Source organism: Oenanthe melanoleuca, chromosome Z (assembly GCF_029582105.1).
Source record: "Oenanthe melanoleuca isolate GR-GAL-2019-014 chromosome Z, OMel1.0, whole genome shotgun sequence".
Taxonomy (NCBI): Eukaryota; Metazoa; Chordata; class Aves; order Passeriformes; family Muscicapidae; genus Oenanthe; species Oenanthe melanoleuca.
In genome coordinates this window covers 53,756,965-53,776,776 of record NC_079362.1, presented here as the reverse complement: position 1 = coordinate 53,776,776, position 19,812 = coordinate 53,756,965, and the positions used below count along the sequence as shown (strand labels likewise).

Genomic DNA, 19,812 nt, shown 5'->3' with positions numbered 1-19,812 from the left:
TAGCTCCTGCTCTTTTCAGTCCACAAGATGATTCTTCTCCCAGAATACCTGAAGCATATCTGTAGGGATCATATAAGTGATTACTGTCTCTTTGAACCATGGTGTTTATAGGAAGAACATGTTAAGCAATGGCATCATGGCTGAGGTCAAACCTGATAGTCACTAACATCAATGGCTTCAAATAGTGAAAATATTGGCTAGTTTCTTTCATGTTCTTTGAAGGGAACCATAGAATTTCTTGCAAAATTGAAAAAAATAAATTCATTATTATCATTTGTTTGCAACCGACTGTGAAGCTGGGAGACTGGAAGAAAGGGAATGCACCTTGAGAAAAGAGGTGTCATGTTTTAATATGGTGCTGGTTAAAGGAAGTAGTTCTAGCTGCTGAGTTGACCCCATGCTTTGTATCCTGAGTGTCTGAAATGCTCAAGAAATTATGACCTAGATGGGCATAAAGAGATTTCCTGATTTATTTAGACCTGTTGATTAATTAGAAGTGGTAAAATAATTGTTTTTGTATATATATTTGGCAGTTGTATATTGTTTAAGAAAAAACAGGTAAACTAGGAAGTGTGACTCCTGGAAAGACTACTTTTAAATTATTTGCAATAATTTGGATAGCGAGCAATATCTTTAAGGTCTGAGGCAGTGAACGTATTTTCTAAAAAAATGGCAAAGCCTTCTGCTTGGTATGTGAGCCAGAGAGGATGAAGGTAGAAGAAATTCTTCAGCTGACAAATGAAAGATGCCCTAGAGTGGGTATGAACAACATGATGACAAAACTCTTTGATACAGAAGGTTCTGGCTCCATCCAAAAATGAATGCTTTTTACTAAATCACCCTCTTGGCACTCTATACTGAGCTGTAACACACTGAATTCTTTCCTGCATCACTACTGTCTAGACATGCTCTGTAGGTATGGCAAACATTTACTCTTGCAAGATTTGTTTAGAACTTTTTATTTAGGTATTGAAACAAATTTTGTTGAAGTACTCTGTCAGGGCACTGGGATTATTACTTCTTTAGAGTCTTTACTTAAGGTACAGCCAATTCTTATTAGAACTCATCTCAAGGCTTAAAATGGAAACATTTTTCGTCTCAAAAATCAACTTTATGTTAAGTAAATCACAGTAGATAACTGGACAGAATTCCATACTCCTAGATAAGTGCAAATAACACTATGTTTCATATTGAATAAATTTTGACCTGTTTTTCGTATGAAAGCAGAAATGTTAGTACTGAAATATTTTGTCTTAAAGAGAGAGTACCTTTTTTTTTTAATGATCTCGACAGAAGTGTCTGATCTGTCACCAAATGTTTTCTGTGTACCAGTGATTAATATTAAATGAATACAGGGGCTACAGAAATTCATTTGTGGAATTTAGGTTCAGTTTAACTATATAAACAAATCTTTCTCAGTAGGTGAATTCTCTGGGTGGCAAGCCCTGAAAATGGATACATTTTGCTTTATTACACTAGTAAAAGATATGCATTTTCTTTATAAAATTACTAAATGCTTTTCTTTTGCTGATATGGTGACAGATGAAATATTCATCTATTTTGACAGAAAGAAGAAAAACCAGTACAAGACAGAAAGACTCCAAAAAACCAAGACATGTTTCTCTTAGATTTAGATGATTGTAAGTATCTTGATTGAAGCCTCATTTTTCCCAAGGTGTAAATTCAGTTCAGTTAATTCAATGAATTTAAATGTCTGAAATATTGGTTCTGTTAATTTATTGTACCAGTTTCCTGACAAAATAAATGCTTAGACTATAAAGTCATTTTTAAGCTCAGTTATTACAAGATTTTGTTTCATAATTGAGAAATTGTTTCAAAATTTAGAATGTACCACCGTATAAAACATTTACTTTGAGAATCTGTATGTGTCTGGACTTGTTTTCCATTAAAGTGAGCTTATTTTCTCAGGTAATAAAGGATGTTACTTGTACAACACCTGTGCAATCTATGAGCCAATTATGGTATTATATTGAGATGCTAAAAATCATTAGCATTCAATTTCTGAAGAACAGTGTGAAATGGTACTCTTGGAAGGGTAAGATAAAGCTGGCACTGGTTTTTGGCTATGCTTGCAGTAGCCTTTTAGAAGTTTACTTCTGTAGGTGCTGCACGTCAGAATTGCATTAACACGTACTTTGCATGTAGTCTGTAAATGAAAAAGTGCTACGTAGTATATATCAAGCTGAAGGATAAAACAGAGAAAAAAATGAGAAAGGAGGAGAAACAATTTTGAAGTAAATCACATGGTCTATACATGTATGAGTTGTATTTTCATTGTTTATTCTGAATATTGGGGCTATATATCTGGAAAAATAATCTAATATCTTGAAGCTTTTACCCAAGAATATAACATTTAGATGAGGATGTAAAACTTCCTGTGCAATGTAAAAAATCATTGTCTTTCCCAGTATCTTAAATAGTTTTTCAATTTTTTGTTTCTAGTTTGTCCTGTAACAACTCCTGTGGCAGTTCCCAGAGCAGCTGTTTTGTCCCCAAGTTTAGCAGCAGATCTAGAGGGATTAAGTCTGTCGAGTTCATCAGTCATTGATGTAAGTAGCCTTTAAAAAGTGGGAGGGTGCATGTCAATTTAAGCATTTCACATGTTTTGATACCATCACTGAGGTTTTTTTCTTAAAGTTCTTTCTAAGAAAAGTCTTACATAAAATTACGTTTTACATACAAGTCTGGCAGCATTTTTTGATCAGTAATTGCATCCTGAAATGTGGAGAAGAGTGTGAATGTTGCATGTTTGAGAAGGATTCCTTCAAAGATTTTTAACCTTCTCTTTCAAATTGTCTTTTTCTTCGCCTCAGGAAAACTTTAATTCAGAAATTAAGTATCCAGACTGTCCTGGGTTGGTGTTGTGTCTGCTCCTCTCCCGCCCCCACACCTCTCTGTCTGCAGACAGAGGTCTTTCAGATAATTGATTTGCTGCATTAACAAAAATAAGCTACAAGAACATCACATACTTGGTAATACTCTGTCTGTTAGTTTACCATACATGATTCCAATCATGATGTTTTGCTACTTGGAAGTAATTTTTCATAAATATGTGAAGCATAGAACCTGGATGCAAGTAAAAGGGGTATAGATTTACAATCAGTGGTGTATCAGTATGTGTCATGATTCATTCTGTTAGTGCTTTGTAGCACTTTCCATTAGGGAATCTCAAAACTATAGGTATAATTAAGGTTAGCAAACTCATGGAAGTAAAGGGTGTTCTTTATTGTGGGAAAGGATAGTAGTTTATTCTCTTTCACTTGGGTTTTTTTTTCAGTATTTTGTGTGTATCCAATTTATATTTGCAATTTAAATAGAAATTGCGTGGTATTACATAGGGTACATATCCTTGTGAAAATGGATGGAAGTGACCAGACAAAATACCAGAGAAACAGGCATTTTTTAGCCTAGCCTTGTTTCTAATGAGGTTGGAATCTAGAAACTATGCTGCAACTTTAATGGTCGCTGGTAACCTACTTTGGGCTCCCATAGGAAACAGAACTGTGCAACATCAAATATTTGTTAAGTAAAGGAGCTACTTGAGTGATTTGACTCCAGAAACAGAAGACCTTTGCTTATGATTGTGTTTCATGTTTACAGGCTTCAAGATTTGGTGTGGAAATGGGCAACTTTCAGATAATGTGTTGGATATTAGCCTTATCTAAGAAAATTGGCATGTGGTATAAATTTCAAGCAGGCCAGTAACAATCCATGGACATGCAGTCACTACAACTGATGTGTAGTCACTGATATGTCACACAGTCTGAAGATGTGAGAAATTCTCTTCCATGTTATTTTGTGGAACAGTATACAGGGTTAGGTGGCAAGTCTGTGCTTAGCAGCAGCTGCGGTGTTACTCTTTGATTGCATGCCACGGTTAGCTCTTTGCCATAATTTAGGGCTTTGACAGCTCAAGACACAAGCTGTCATGCAACCTTGCTCCTGGTTATCTTAAGAATGACTCTGGTGTCTTTACTTTACTTGAAAATTATCACCTTTGAGGATAAATTGGAGATAGCAATCTGTAATGCCACGGGCTTAGGGGCCCCTGCTTGCCAATGTCTTTATTCCTTTCATTGTCTACAGTATATGAACCTATATTCCACTCCCGTATTCATGCTTGCTTTCCTCATGATTGCCATTGTTCATTTGCTAAACTGCTTCTCCCCATTCTTCTGAAGACAGCTACAAAGATGTAGAGCTATTAGATAAACAGAGCTAGAAGGTCTAGGCTGAAGAGTCAAAGTTGTTCCTTGTGATGGCTGTGCAAAATGCCTCCTTAGTATTACTGGCATCTGGTACCCAGCAAAGAAACTGGGACATTTCCTCATTCTCTCTGCTCTGGAAAGAACTCGGATCATGTAAGAACTAATTGTTTCTGCCTGGATGGTGATAATGTGTTTTGGTCTGCATTCAGTTTTCTGATCTAAGCTCAGTTCTCATTGCTGTTGATAGTTGCAGATGTACATGAGGTCCTTTGCTGTTTTCTGCACCAGGGAACAACTAATTAAATACTAAGGTTAAAACTCATTCCTTCAAATTATATCCATATGGTTTATGAAGTCCTATGTGCGTGCAAGTAGTTAGATAGCTATAATTCTGTGTTGTTCAGCACCACCAGGTAATTTTCTAAAAATAAAAATATAAAGCTGGCTTTTAAGGCTATGTGGGAATGCCTCTTCAAATAGTATTTTGGATTTAATCTGTGATGGCTTATTCTAAAATTAGTTCTGAAAACTTCTTCCTTCAGTCGTGAGAGAAAGGGAATATAACTGTAGGGCAAACCTAACTAACAGTGAGAAATTCATTTACTACTAGGCAATGGAAAGCATGGGATAAAAATAGATAAGTACAGTATATGACCCTAATATCAAAGAAATGTAGCAGCCACTTATCTTGGAATATGTCAAGCCGTCTATTATTCAAATCATTCAGCACTGTAATTGGATGAAGCTCTTAGAAAACTTCTAACTTCCAAATTCATAGCTGCTGAATGTTATAGAAAGCATAAATACAAGAATGGTTTTACAGTTTATGGAAAAACTTAGAAAACCAAAATATTCTTGAATAGGAGTTGCACAATCTAATGCTTTGTCTGGTGGCTCATTTGTTTTTATCTCATGTTTACATACAGTACATTTCTCCCTCACATAAACGCATGCATGCATATTACAGTTTGTTCCAGGAAAAACAAAATTCTCTTGTAATCCATGGATAACTCCTTCCAGCTGAATGCAAAATGTAGTAAATCTGTGTAGCTGCTTCTGCCTTGGTACATGTGGCTCATCTTCAGGTTTAGGTGAACCAGGTAGCTGAGGTCACTGGAGGCTTCTGTGGGGATTCTTATAGTGTGCAGGCAAGTGATGGCAAAACTAAATGCTTGAGGAAACTGAGTTGATTTTGGTTGAGGTTCAGATGGATAATTTGCAGTTTTGATTATAGCAGAATTATAATCTGCTATAATAATTAATATTTTGAGCAGAAATGGTGAGAGGAGAGAGAGGAGAGCTATAATAAGAGAGAGAAGCTGAAGAGGAGAGTGATCTCTTCCTACCTGTCCACAGCTGATGAGAGAAAAAAAAAAAAAAAAAAAAAAAAAAAAGCTGAACCACCTGTTCTTTCCTCATTAGGATTTTAGATGGTAAAAATGTACAAGAAACTAGTCTCGTAGATGTGGAGACCCCTGAATATGCTGCATAGGATAATTAATTGATAAAAGTGATGCATGCTTTTATGAATAAAATAGTGAGAAGTAAATCTTTCTTTAGTAGCAAGAAACCTGTTATGGTTCAGAACAGTGTTAGTGCAAAGGAGAGCTGACAGGTCTATATGAGCTCTAGTGAGAGAAGAAGTTGGATGAGGAAAAAAGTGTGGGCGTATATGGTCTGAGTAGTATTTGAGGGGAAAAGATTGTTTCCCTGCCCCAAATAGGATTGCTTGGGCAAAAGGTCAGGAGTGACTAGGAAAATCTCACAAAAAATGCATCTACCACATGGGGCAGAAAACTCCTGTTGTAGTGGAGAAGTTATAAACATATTTGTTGCAGCAATTCAGACTTGCTGTCAATTATTCTGCATATAGAATCAAGGTGTAATTGTAGAAGTGGTACAGCTTTACTTACTAAGTTTTTATTCAATATATTGTTTTTTCATTATAGTTGTTGCTACAATGGTATGTTTTATTGTTCCCTACTACTTGGCCTTCCAGAGAAACTGTTTAGGAAGGGAGGAGTAAATAATCTTGTTTTCTGTTTCATATCTTCTAAAGAACTTTTGACCAATCTACATTTTGAGAGCTTCTTTGGAGTGTTGATGCATGAAGAAGAAATAATAGCTTTTGTCAAAAGTCAAGGTCAAGCTGCAGACCTGTCAAATCAGGTGATAAATACATTTAATTTTAAATTCAGTAAAGAGTTCGAGAATTCCTTGAGAAACAGCAAATCTGAACTCCCTCAATATTTAACTAAAGGTATTTTCATACTAGGAGAACACCTTAAATGATATTTTATTTCTAAGTTGTTGACATAGTCTTTAGAGGGGAAGACTTTCTTAAAATTTAGGTGGCTTTGTCCATTTAGGCTGTTTGTAATTGCACTCTAACAAGTCTTAAGATTGACTTTGAAATATATTCTTTTCCTGTTTGATGCATCTCTGCTTAGAAATACTGGGAACACAAGAGCTGCAATAATGGGTTATGTAACAGCTCTAGTCTGGTATGCAGTTTGCAAGAAAGATTAGCATGAGGTGTTTGAAGAATTTTCAAGTCCTATAGGAGAGAAATAAACAGTAGTTCTTCCAAACAGGTATTGTCATGCACTTCATGATTTTTTTTCCAGAGCTTTGCTAGCAGCAATTATTCTTTAACTGTTATACATTTGTCATTCACATAAGCTCTGGTCTGAGTGCTTACCTTGGGAATGACAACATCAGAAGAAACATTTACTTGTTATTGTCATGAAAGAGACGTAGTGCAACCACTTATGATAACAGCAGATTGTGGGCAGCAGTGGTCTTCTGCTGATTGTTTTCAGGCAAGTTTTGATCAACTACCATTGTTTTTCAAATAATTAGCTTTACATTTCTCTAAGTACATATGTACCCTCTTAAAGATGCTTGTAAAGTTTTTTACTCAGGCAAAAGAGGATACTTTTAAACACGCTTTCAATATTAGCCACATCTTCTTTTCTATCATAAGTTTTTGTAGTTTTGTGTTAAGGTAACACAAAAGCATATGATAGCATTTTATTATTTTTATAGCTTACCATTTGCCCTCTTCTTTTTGGCTTCTATAAGGAGTTTTACCCCTTTGCTGTTTCATCACAACTTTTTTCCTATATATTCATTGTTTTCATTATAATTCTGAAGCCCATGTTTTTTATATGCAGATTGAAATTGGGAAGGTTTGTTGTGAGGAGGTGAAAGGAGAAAGTGTGTGCCACTGGACAGTATACATATATCCTATTCCTATGAATGCTTATACCTTTGCTTGTGTTGTTAACTGTAACTGCACATTAGGCAGAGATAGTTTTTCAATTCTGCTGTTTTCAGCTTGATTTGTGAAGATAGGGGTTTTTCCTTATGGAACAGTCTCTGTTGTACCCTACAAGATTTGTAACTGGCATAAAACATAATTGAAACCTTGTTCTACAATGTATGTTAGTAGGGTGCCTGGGAAAGTTTGTATATGTGAAGCAAGTGAAAAGACTTAGTCTTAAATTTTGGAGTTAAAAAATAACTTTGTCTTAGTGCTGCTCAAAATTCAGCTATGTGGCTGATTAGGTGTGACTGATGCTTGTGGGAAGGCAGTGTGGTCCAGTGGATACAGAACTGGGTGTTACATATGGAAAATGAGTTCTATTTTTGGCTTACTACTTGCTGTGTGATCTGGAGGGAGTATCTTAATCTTTTAGTTTTCCATTTGAAAAATGAGGATAATGATGCTTACTCACCTTGGGAAAGCACTTGGAAATCTACAAATGAATGTAGCTGCTCATCAGCAAATATTAACTATTGCCAAGCTAGAAGAAGAAATGAAACAAAGACTCATACATACTTACTTCTATTTTTTTTTTTTTTGTTCATGTAAAATTGCTGTAAAGGTGTATGTTCTTAAATTGGTTACAGAGAATGCGTATCAGATGTTTGAGCTAGGACTCAAATGTCCTTTCAGAAATTGGATGTATAAAAATGTTAGCTTGAAAGAAAAAAAACACCTGCCTTGACACTACTGTTTTATCATTTTGCCTCTATTCTTTACTTATAAATGTACAAGTATTTGTGATATTTAATAATGTTTAAGCCTAAAAAATACACCTCGTGGTTATTAAATGCATTCATTCTTAACAAAATCTGCACTTCAACATCTCCAGCTTATTTTCTTCAAAAATATATATATACACACTATAAACAATATACTATTTATAATTATATGAATATCATTATATAAATATAATGTGTAAATAGTTAGCAATTTAGTATATTAATGTAATTGTATTCTGAATAACCAGGTCGCTGGTTAACTTGATTCAGTGCTATATTGCTATTTTGCTCTTCCGTTATCTTGGAGTTATAAAGAGTAACCCAGCATTCAAATGTATTTAAAAATTAAAGTGCCCAAATAGCAAAGTAAACTGCAATTGCAATATTAAGGCTTTATTTATATAATAGGAAATAAAGTGTGGGGATACTGCAAAACAGAAGCTCAATTAAATAAGCTGCTGTGAGGAGACCTTTGATCATTTTTTGCCTTCCATTAAAATTCAGTACTGCCTTTAAAACTAATCTAACATTTATTTTTTTTTTTAAATATAGTTTGATGCTTAGGTCTGTGGTAGAGTTTAAAATAATGCTTCTTTTTCTTTCCAACGTGAAAAATATATATATTATGCTCCTTAAAATAGGGCTGCTGTAAACAGGATTGGTGCCAGGTGTTTAAAAACAAGCATGCATGATGCATGATGATGATTCCTTAAGTTATTCTTTAAATGTGTATTGTGGTAACGTGTGTAAAACAGTGTGTCTGAATGTATGTTATGCTCTGTAACTCAGACAGAAGAGAGAGGCAACCTAAGCTGTATTTTTCTGTTATTTTGTCAATAAATGTAGCTCTTAAAAATTTCAACCACATCTTTCTAAGGTAACATTTACCTCCTCACATCTTTAGCATCTATCAGACATGACATGGGACATATTCATTGACCCTAAAAATTTTCATCAGTCTCATGCACTAGAAGGGGGCAGCCCCAGCCAGACAAGAGGCTCATTTCAATTTTAACGGCTGTAATTAAAGGTTAATTCACTGAGTCAGGATTAACGAGGAAAGTACAAATGATAGGCAAGCAGCTGCCTTTATAATACAGGATTAGAACAATGCAATTACAATAAGAATTAGAAAAAACCAACTTCCTGAAAAGGTTCTGTAATAAATGAACTGCATTTCTCTGTTCTTAATTGTGGTACTTTAACATGAAGACTGTGCAGCATAGGTTTTTTTTTGTTGTTGTTGTAATAATGGTTGATCAACAGTGTGTCTAATTAGACATTGTGCCAACCACATTGACAGCAACTGTTATATTGATAAACTTAATACTATGCTCTGCTGAAAACCTTCAGACTTACATTTATATTGCTATATGTGTTAGACAGATAGATGACTGCTTTGAACATTGTCGTTTAGATGTATTTCTCTTATTCTTTTGCAATTGTTTATTTTAAACAATTTCTTTAAATAACCTTAAAAATATATTGAATTTTACAAAACACTTACTGAAAAGTTTCCATTTACTTTATCCCTACTAGAATTTATGAGAAATTCTAAACATTTGACAAGTATTTCTAGTTTATAAATCAATATATATATCAGATGCAGTCTGACTTTAACATCTCATTGTAACTACATGTATCCTGTCATTTTATTAATTGGTATAATTTAGAAGTTGGTATAATTCATGCTTTCAGACAGTCACATCTTGTGCATACTTGTGCCAAGTATGTGCATAGATTGCAAATGTAAATATTCTTTGCAAAGTAAAGTTCTGATCACTTCCAGGGATTGCCTTTAAGATTTCCAACTTGAAGTAAATATATCAAATAGAAACAGCTTTGTAATAGTGGAAAAACAAAGTAACATTCTGAATCAAAACATTAAACTACTCTTTAATTTCTTAAATTTGAAGCAGTGAATAATTGTGAATAATTATCAAAATTATCTCTCTATGCAAATAAGTACTCTGGAATTTCTTACACACTCTTATTCTGAATTGCTATTTTAATGTCTATTCACTTCTATTTTCCCTTCAGTTTAAAGATCTACCTTCTCTATGTGTATTTAACAATTTGTATGTTTACTTCTTGTTTAAAACTTTGCAAGTATATGCCACCATATGTTCTTGAATATTCAAAAGATAATATTTTGAAAAGGTAATCAGGACACTAATTTGAAAACTAAAGTTTCATGAAAGAGCTATGTATTTTTATCAGACACTTCAGAGTTATGCTGAAATATCATGATGAAATATATCTAGACATTGTTACTTTAGACCTAAAAATCCAGCACTATTTTCTTGGAAATTATTGGTAACATGGATATATTTGAAAGTTATGTATGAAAGGTATGTTTATATTATACAAAACTGTAAGCACACTGTCTTTTGGTAATAAACTCTAATATTAATATGGGTTTACTTTATAAAACTTGCTTATGTGTTTAACAGTAGTTAAGAATGTTTTATATCTATACTATAGGTTGAGACTATATTCTATAACAGTGGTATTTAGTTTATTGTAGGTATTGTGTTGGCTAAAAAGCTGGCCAGCATGCTTTTCCAACAATATTTTGACATTAAAAGCTCCAAGAAAGCTCTTTTTGGTGAGGGCAGTTGATAACTTTTCATTCATAATTAGCTCATAGAGAACCGAGAGACATTTCAGGGAAATTGAACTGTCAGTGGGTAGAAACAAGCATTTGACCTCATCACATTGAGTGGGGCCCATCATAATTTGTTCATTTGGTGCCCATCAGCCCAGCCTCATCTCTCATACAGCACCTCGCTGACCTTCCCTCTCCAATTCCACTCAGTTCAGCTTTAATTATGACTCTGCAGACCCGAAGAAATATTGCAGCTTGCTCTCAAAAACCCTGAACTGCCACTCACCAAAAGATTGGTTTTTAACAGGTAATAAATGCCCAAAGGAAATGGTGCTCTGTCCCACACAGAGTAAAGCTGGAGTGGGCAGTGTGGTGTTGTTATTTTTCTGAGATATTCTTGCCTCTCAGCTGTCACTTTCCCAGTGAAAATTTTATTTCATACAGAGAGCAAAGACCATTTCTAGTACTCTAGGAATGGTTTGGGTTTGGCAATTTTAATCTTCTTTTTGAGACTAAAAGGAAGTTTAACTTGATCTGCTAACCCAGAATTATATTTAAATAGCCAAATATTATTTAAAACTGAAAATAATAATTAAACAAAAAGTGGTGCCTGGGAGGATTTTGTTTGGTTAGGTTTTGTTTTTGAATGATGGGTACTGAAAAACTGTAAAACTTAGTCTGACACCTGGAAACTGATTTTCTTCTGTGATAGGAAATTAATTAAGATTCTCTTATCATCATTGGCAAATATTACTGTAAAAGTGATTATAATGTGAACAGTTTAAGTGTGTGACAATTACAGAGGAGCTGTGGTTTGCCAGCTTACTGGCAAGTATTATTTAATAATTTTGCCAAGTAACTATAAGAAAGCATGAGATCTGTGTGAAGAAAATATTAATTGCTACTGATTTTAAATGTGTAGTTCCATCTTCAAGAATGTTCTCACAAATTTCTGAGCAAATAAAAATATTCAAAACTACTGTACTAGAGAATGTATCCTTGTGGTGAATGTTAAACTGTCAGCAGGATTTTCAGGTCATTTGACAAAAAGGATACAGGTGCTGTAGCTAGCAGTGAAGGTGACTGCTAGTTTCATCAATCACTTTGCCTTTCTTTAAGTTGATACATAATGGACCCCTTCAATCAGCTTCCTTGTTCTTTGTCACTTGTTTAGGAAGAAAAAAAAAGAGGGTGGAATGGCTGGACTTTAAAGTCAAGGTTATAAAATGAATCGTTACTTATTTACACAGGATAAGGGGGATAAGTCAGAGTGAGGAAGGGGCTCTTCATAAAATGTCGAGTTTGTCAATGGGTGATAATATGCAGTTTGAAGCTTCATGCAGACCTTGAACAGTGACAGTAGTTGTCAAAGCAGTGATTCTGAACCAGAATTTAAAATAAGACATTGTTTAGTGACAGAGACACGGCATGTGCCAGAAAACATGCTAATCAGTGTTCACTTTTTTTTCAGAGGGTCACACTAAATGATGATCCAATGACAAAGTTTGTTGAACTGCAAAACCAGAATTATAATAGAAATAGAATATAAATTTATATATCACCTAGAATGCTGTCGATATATGTTTATGCAATATATATTAAATGTACATTATACTCAATTCAGTTTCATTACAACTGTATGCCTAATACATTACTTTTTTGAGGTGTGCAGAAAGAAATATTTTTAAACTGTCTATGCAATTACTGTTCAGCAAGTTATAATATTTCAATTTTTTACCCCATATCATACATAAAATTGTTAAACATACAAATCGGAGTTTCCCAATGTTAAGATTTCTTACATTTCATGTGCAGCACAGCATTGTGAGATTATGATGGGTATTTTGAGGAGAATAGGGAGGGGAATTTTGAGCTTTAGGTAAAAAATTCTTTAAAATACAACTTCTCATAGTCTCTGCATTCAAAGATTCCTGCTATTAGGGCAAAAATTCTTCAGAAGCCTCCTTGCTTCATATACATTGAAAAATTGTGTGTGGGTTTTTTAAAATGATGGATTATAGTTTTGGATTTTTGTAAAGAAGGACGATTCCAACAACCATAGGAGTCCTTTATAATTTTAAATTTTGTCCCTCCAGTTCCACATATATCTTACTATCCAGAGAGTCTATAAGCCTTGAAATTAAATTCTACATGTTAAATATAGATGGAAATAGAAGTAAATGCTTTTTAACTAACGAAATGTCTTGATCGCTGAAATCTTGATTTTTTTTTTTTTAGCTTTGCATACTCGAAAGAATAAATAACCAGGTTTTGGTTGATGCATGTAGGGCTGCATCTGCACTTTTACTTGAAGAATCACCACGACATGTCATGAAACACCTGGTATTCAAATTACAATGCTGAGATTTTTGTCCAAAAAATGTTGAGAATAAAACTTTTTTGATAAAATAGGTATTTGATCATTGAAAGTAAAAGCTAAGCCTGGGTGGGACTAACTCAACTGGGTAGATGTTACTGCTAATAGGCCATATCTTCCCTGTTGTGCACTAGTAGTATGTTGCCACACGACTTGTAGGCTAGCAGTACAAAGTAAGTTTAATGCAAGGACAATGTGTTGTTAAAATGGGGTGACTTGTAATTTTTAAATTATGTCAATGCAGATGCATTTTAATGTGCCCTAAAAGTTTTTGCTAACAGTTGCAGGAAGGGGGTACCCTCCATTACCCACCTCCTGTGTTAAGGTTGTTTTTAAAAAGGCTGCTAAACGATGTGTCATTGTTTCCTCAAATCAGAATAATTTGGAAATGTTTTCTGTCCTCCTGTGCCACAGACTCTAGAGGATATTGGAGAGACAGAAGACTCTTTAAAAGGCCCTAGAACAGTACTGTGATTAAAAACAGTAACATCAGGCAGATGAGTTTCTAAAAGGTTGCTTCAGTCCAGACTCTTACCTTATTTTTACATGTTTTTCTCCTAATGGCTTGGTGAACAGGGTCTTGACATGTTAAGACTAAAAAAAAAGTAGTTCTAGAATCTTCATAATTAACATTGATTTTTGTGAAGTTGATAAAAATTTTCATTTTTGTTCCCTTGGGTTGAGAAACATTTCCATCTATATAGTTGCAAGTGTTGCTTATTGATTCTAGTCCCTGGCATCTGTGTTCTTCATTTGAGAATTTGAAGAATGGAGGAAAGGTACATTTGTAAGAATTCTAAAATACATCTTTCAGTTGCATTGTGCAATTCAGGAGTTCATGACTGCAAAGGGAGGTTTGTGTAAAAATTTACTTTATTGCTTTGGAATATGAAAAAAATGTACAAAAATCATTCTGCTGTTTACCAGCAGCATTAGAATGTATGAATCTTAAATTTGAACTACTATTAAATACATTTGTGTGCTACAAGATGTTTTAAAATGGACTAAGTTTTAATAATGGCCATTGTCATGGTCTTTCTGCTGCTGCATTTATGCTCAGTGAGCAAGCAATCTATGGCAGTCTTAGACAGTAGTAGCAGTAATACTCTACATTAGTAGAACCAAGGTAATTCCAAAAGTAGATGAGAAAAAGTTACATACCTGATTTGTCTCATCGTTAAAGTCCTTAACCATGTCCACAGCTGCTGCCTGTGTTTGGTGTCTGTGTCTGTACAGTGGGGCCTTCATTATAAAAAACCATGGGGTGAGGTTTTTGACTGCAGCATACTGTGCTTGCTTGTTTTGGTGTTGCTTTCATTGCTCTGAGCAGTGTGGATGGGATGGAGTGGTGTTTCTTGTCATTTGACACCACATGTTTTGTTTCTGAGTCAAAAAAATAGAAATGTGCTTTTGAATTTAAACAAATAAACTGAAGGTAATTGGCTACAAATACACCTCTTTGTTGCTTAACAAACTAGTAACTAGTGCGTGAATTTTTTTCTTTCTTTTTAAGGATGGAAAACAAAGCTTAAGGAAAACAAAACACAGAAAAACTGTATTAGCTGAACATGGTCTCAGGTCAGCTGTACTTTTTTGCAGTCTAAGGACTATGGATTTGTTTAGGTTAAAATATTATGTTTATAATTAAATAAAACTTGGAGAAAATTGGCACATCAATATTATGTATAAGAAATGTAGTGTGGTACACAAGGGATTCTTCTCCTGCATTCAGGAAGTGCTGATACAGTTATCTACATGCAGTGAGTTCAGTGCTTATTTCAGAATTTTGTCCTTGAGGGTGGTCTACTGTGCATTAGGATCATCCTAATAGAAACCAGAATAGCGTTGCATTCTTCAACAACAATGTAGTGAATGAGTTTCAAATATAGTTGCATCAAGTCGGCAAAGATGTGATTTACGTTTTGACTTTCATAAATACCTGTCCTAGATTTTGAATGTAGTGTATTAAAGGCAGAGCTCACTTTGGCTTGTGGGCAATACTTTGTGGAGGTGTTCAAATTACATTATACACTTATCCTAACAGATTATTTCCTTTTCTGGGGAAAAATTTGAGCTACACATTTCCATTGAAAAGAACCAATATGCAGGAGTTGTTATAGTATAAATTTAACTGTAAGGTTATACATTATGGCCAGTAGGGTTCAGTATGTTTTCACTTTAGAGGTCTCTAGAGTACTGGCTGTATGCCAAAAAACAAAATAATGTACTAGAAACCATTTGTAGGAACTTCTTTGAAGTCATTTAGACTCAATGCCAAAATCTATATTAGTCCTTCTCAGCAATGTCCACTATTTCAAATTCATAATTAGGATGCAAGGTGAGGCTGACACTTTACTCTGTTTTTCTAACTCCTAAACTCCTTCAGGTAATCATAGAATGAAAGAATCATTGAGGTTGAAAAAGACCATAGAGTCCAACTGCAAACCTAATACTGCTGAGGCCACCACTAAACCATGTCCTGAAGTGCAGTTCTCAGACCTCACAGGTTAGTGGTCAGTGGAAAAATGGAATCTCTAAATTAAAGTAAATACTTGGATTTGTGTTGGGAGAATGCCTTTTCCTTGAAACACCTAATAACTAAGTGTTTCATGCTGCTTGATGAAAGTCTCACATATGCATTAACCAGCAGACCATCTGCTTTTCACCTCATGGAAGCATACACAGGACAAAAGGATAGAAAATCTTGAGGTCTCCTGTACACGGATATGAACTTCACCAGTTTAAGTGTGGGAATTTTCTCTTAGTGTTGCTACAAAAAAAATTTCCTTGGTATCTTATTTAATCCCTTTTTATAGTGTACTAATGATCCCAGCAGACCTTTTGGGTGTACTTCTGAATCTATACCAAGGTTTGTATCCCATAATTATGTGACTGACTTTACCCCTTTTCTTTATAATAGCTTGTTTAATAACTCTGACTTAATCATGAGAATATTCCCATTTTGTTGCTACTGAACTTCTTTCTTATGTGGCATTTTAAAAGATTTTACTAATATTTTCATTAGATTATTCATGTGATTCATTATGCTCAGCAGGAGAAAAAGGCAAAGATGCCAATTTTCAAATAAAACCAGGTGTTACTGTAATACAAATCTTTAGGCTCTATTACTTATGCAAAATGCAAGCTGGCATCACTGGCCTCCAGTTACACAGAACAGGTGCACGCTCCATTTTGAAAGTTCTTGATTAGTCTGGTAGGGAACTACTAGAATTTTCTGCTGTTCATGAACTCCAACATAAGGCCCAATTCCGGCTCCTTTATATCATGTAGTCATTTTTATGCTCAAAGAGCAATACTTTTGATTGATACAGAGTAACTGCAATTCTGTCTAGTTGATTCTATTTTAAGAAAACCATAGGAAAAAAATCTGAGGGGTATAGAGATATTAGAAAATAGATAATTTAGTACCACTGAAGATTTTGATCATCTCTGGATTCACAGCTTGTATCTGTGAGCAGGTGGGAAAGCTTGTGGGGAGGGGTCAGAGACTGAGGCAGCAAAGGACACCTTGTGACTGGGGTCTGCTACGTCTGCCTGAGCAAGGGGAGCCCATTGACCAAACCTTCCTGCTCCAGCTGCAGGAAGCATTGTGCTTGCAGGGTCTGGTCCTGTGGGGGGAACTCAACCACCCCAGCAGCCTTTGGGAAAGGAGCTTGGAGGGCTGTAGGCACTGCAGGAGTCTCCTGGAATGCGTGGAGGATAACTTCCTGAGCCAGGTGATAGACAGCCCTGCCAAGGGAATGTGTTACAGGATCTCTTGGTCACCAGTGCAAGTGAGCCAGCTGGGACACCAAGAGTGGAGGCAGCTTGGGCTGCAGGGATCATGCATGGGTGGAGTGTGCAGTCCTGAGGGATGGGGGTCAGGTGAGGGGTTAAAGTCCAGCTCTTGAACTTTAGAAAAGCAGACTTCCAGTCCTTTGGGAACCTAGTCAGTGGGATCCCCTGACAGACTGTGCTCAGAAACAAGGGAGTAGAAGAGAGCTGGCAGATCTTTAAGCAACTCTTTCAAGAGCATAAGAGCTGGCAATCCGCAGGAGCGAGAAATCAGACAAGGAGGGCAAGGGAACAGCAGGGGTGAGTAGGAACTTGCTGGTCAAAATTAAGGGAAAGAAGCAAGGGCACAGGAAACCAGGAGACAGGTGATATAGGAAGAGTTTAGAGTTGAAACAGTTGTGTTGGGAGGGGATGACAAAGGCCAAGGCAACAAAACTGGAACTGAAACTGGCAAGGCACACGAAGAATAACGGGAAGGGCTTCTACAGGTGCATTAACCTGAAAAGGAAGGTCGAAGAATGGGTACCCCCTCTGATAAACAACACTGGAAAACTGCAGAACTGGTAACAACAGACAGAGAGAAGGCTGAGATACTTAACAACTTTTGCCTTAGTTTTCAGTGGGAAACTCTTCCTCACCTCCTGACCAGATGGATAACAGGATGAGGACTGGGAAAGCAAAGTCTCTCCTGCTATAAGAGAATGAGATTTGTGACCACCTGAGGAACCTGAATGTACCCAAGGAGATGCATCCCAAAGTCCTAAGGGAATTAGGTGATGTAGCTGACAAGCCACTCTCCATGACATTTGAAAAGTCACAGCACTCAGGGCAAGTCCCAGGTAACAGGAAAAGGGTAGCCATTTTTAAAAAGGGTAGAAAGGAGGACACTGGGAACTAGAGACTTGTCATCCTCAATTCTGTGTCTGGGAAGATAATGGAAAAGATCCTCCTAGAAGCTGTGCTAAGACACATGGAGGACAGGCAGGTAGGTCCTGTCTGACCAAGCCAGTGGCTTTCTGAGGTGGGATGACTGCATCAGTGGGTAAGGGAAGGGTTGCAGATACCATTTTTCTGGACTTCTGTAAAGCTTTTGACGCAGTCCACTGCACTGGGATAAGGGGAGGAGTCTAGGATAATGGATGGAGAAAGCTGGGATGAAGTGGGGTATCAGATGGGGTGCAGACATGAAATGGGATAAGGGGACTAATGAGATTCCCCTGTGTTTTTGGACCCCCTTCATCCTGCCGTCCTACTCTTTCTATTTTTCCTTCCCCTCTATATAATTGGAGAGATGGATTTGATGAGTGGACTGCTGGTGAATAAGAAAGTGTTTGAATGGCCACATCCAGTTGGTGGTGTTCAGCATCTCAGAGTCCTGATGGACATCAGTGACAAAGTAGTGTCACTCAGGGACCAGTGTTACTTAGTATCCTCATTAAAGATAAACACAAAGGGATCAAGTGCACCCTCAGCAAATTCACAGATGACACCAAGTGAAGTGGCACAATTGCCACACCTGAAAGACAGGATGGCGTCCAGCTGCACATGGACAAGTTCTGGGAGGGAGCCCATGGGAATCTCATGAGGTTTAACAAGACCAAGTGCAAGGTGCTGCACCAGGGTCAGAGCACCCTGGTACCAGCACAGGCTGGGGATGGACAGATCAAAGCAGCCCTGCCCACAAGGACTTGGGGGTGCTGGTGTGTGAGAGGCTGGACATGCCCCAGCCATGGGCACTGCCAGCCCAGAGAGCCAAACGTGTGCTGGGTGCATCCAGAGCAGAGTGGGCAGCAGGGCAGGGAGGGGATTCTGCCCCTCTGCTCTGCTCTGCTGAGACCCCACCTGCAGTGCTGCACCCAGCTCTGGGGTCCCAGCACAGGAACAACATGGACCTGCTGGAGAGAGGCCAGAGGAGGCCACCAAGGTGATCAGAGGAATGGAGCACCTCTCCTGTCAGGAAAGGCTTGAAAAGAGAAAGCTTTGTGACTTAATTGCCACCTTCTGGTACCTAAAGGAAGCCTACCTGAAATTTGGAGCGGGACTTTTTACAAAAGCATGCAGTGACAGGTTGAGGGGAATGGATTCAAACTGAAAGAAGGCAGGTTTAGTTTAGCTATTGGGGAGAAATTCTGTTCTGTGAGGGTTGTGATGCACTGGAACAGGTTGTCCAGTAAAATCTTGAATACCACATGCCTGGCAGTGTTCAAGGCCAGGTTGGATGGAGTTCTCAGTAACCTGACCTAGTGAAAGGTGTGGCTGCCCATGGCAAGCATGTTGGACCTTGATGATCTTTATGATCCCTTCCAACCCAAGCCATTCTATGATTACCTTGAGTACATGATTCTTCTTGCAAGGATGATTTGAATCAGAAATCAGAAATTATTTAATCAGAAACAGAAATATTACAGTTAAAAAAAATAGGGCAGAGAAATAATTAATTTTGGCAGCTTTACAGAGACAGACTATGGGCAGCATGATAAAAGTGGCTCTTTGTTTGAGATCCGTCTCTGAGTGATTTAAAAATCAGTGGAAGCTATTTGAGCAGTTTTGGGGTTTATTTTTTTTTATTTTTATTTTTCTTGCAAGGTTTTGGAGACAAAAGTATTAATCTATCAATATCGAAATCAAGTAAGAATTTTTGGAACTCATTTTATAATGTCCGAAATTGTCTGAAACCACTAGCGGTTTAAAGATATGATCATTACTAATTTTCAATTAGCCTCATTGACATGTTAATAAGTAAGAGAAGTGTG

The 19,812-nt window shown here is 36.6% G+C and overlaps 1 protein-coding gene across 2 annotated transcripts in view; it reads left to right on the top strand.

The window, feature by feature from the left end:
• Positions 1-19,812, top strand: part of AP3B1 (adaptor related protein complex 3 subunit beta 1) — a 153,990-nt gene that overhangs the window by 98,712 nt on the left and 35,466 nt on the right. For both annotated transcript variants that reach the window (XM_056514721.1, XM_056514722.1), the window contains exons 21-22: positions 1,568-1,640; positions 2,464-2,570. In XM_056514721.1, coding sequence (XP_056370696.1) covers positions 1,568-1,640; positions 2,464-2,570 — 180 coding nt within the window. The remainder of the gene's footprint in view (positions 1-1,567; positions 1,641-2,463; positions 2,571-19,812) is intronic.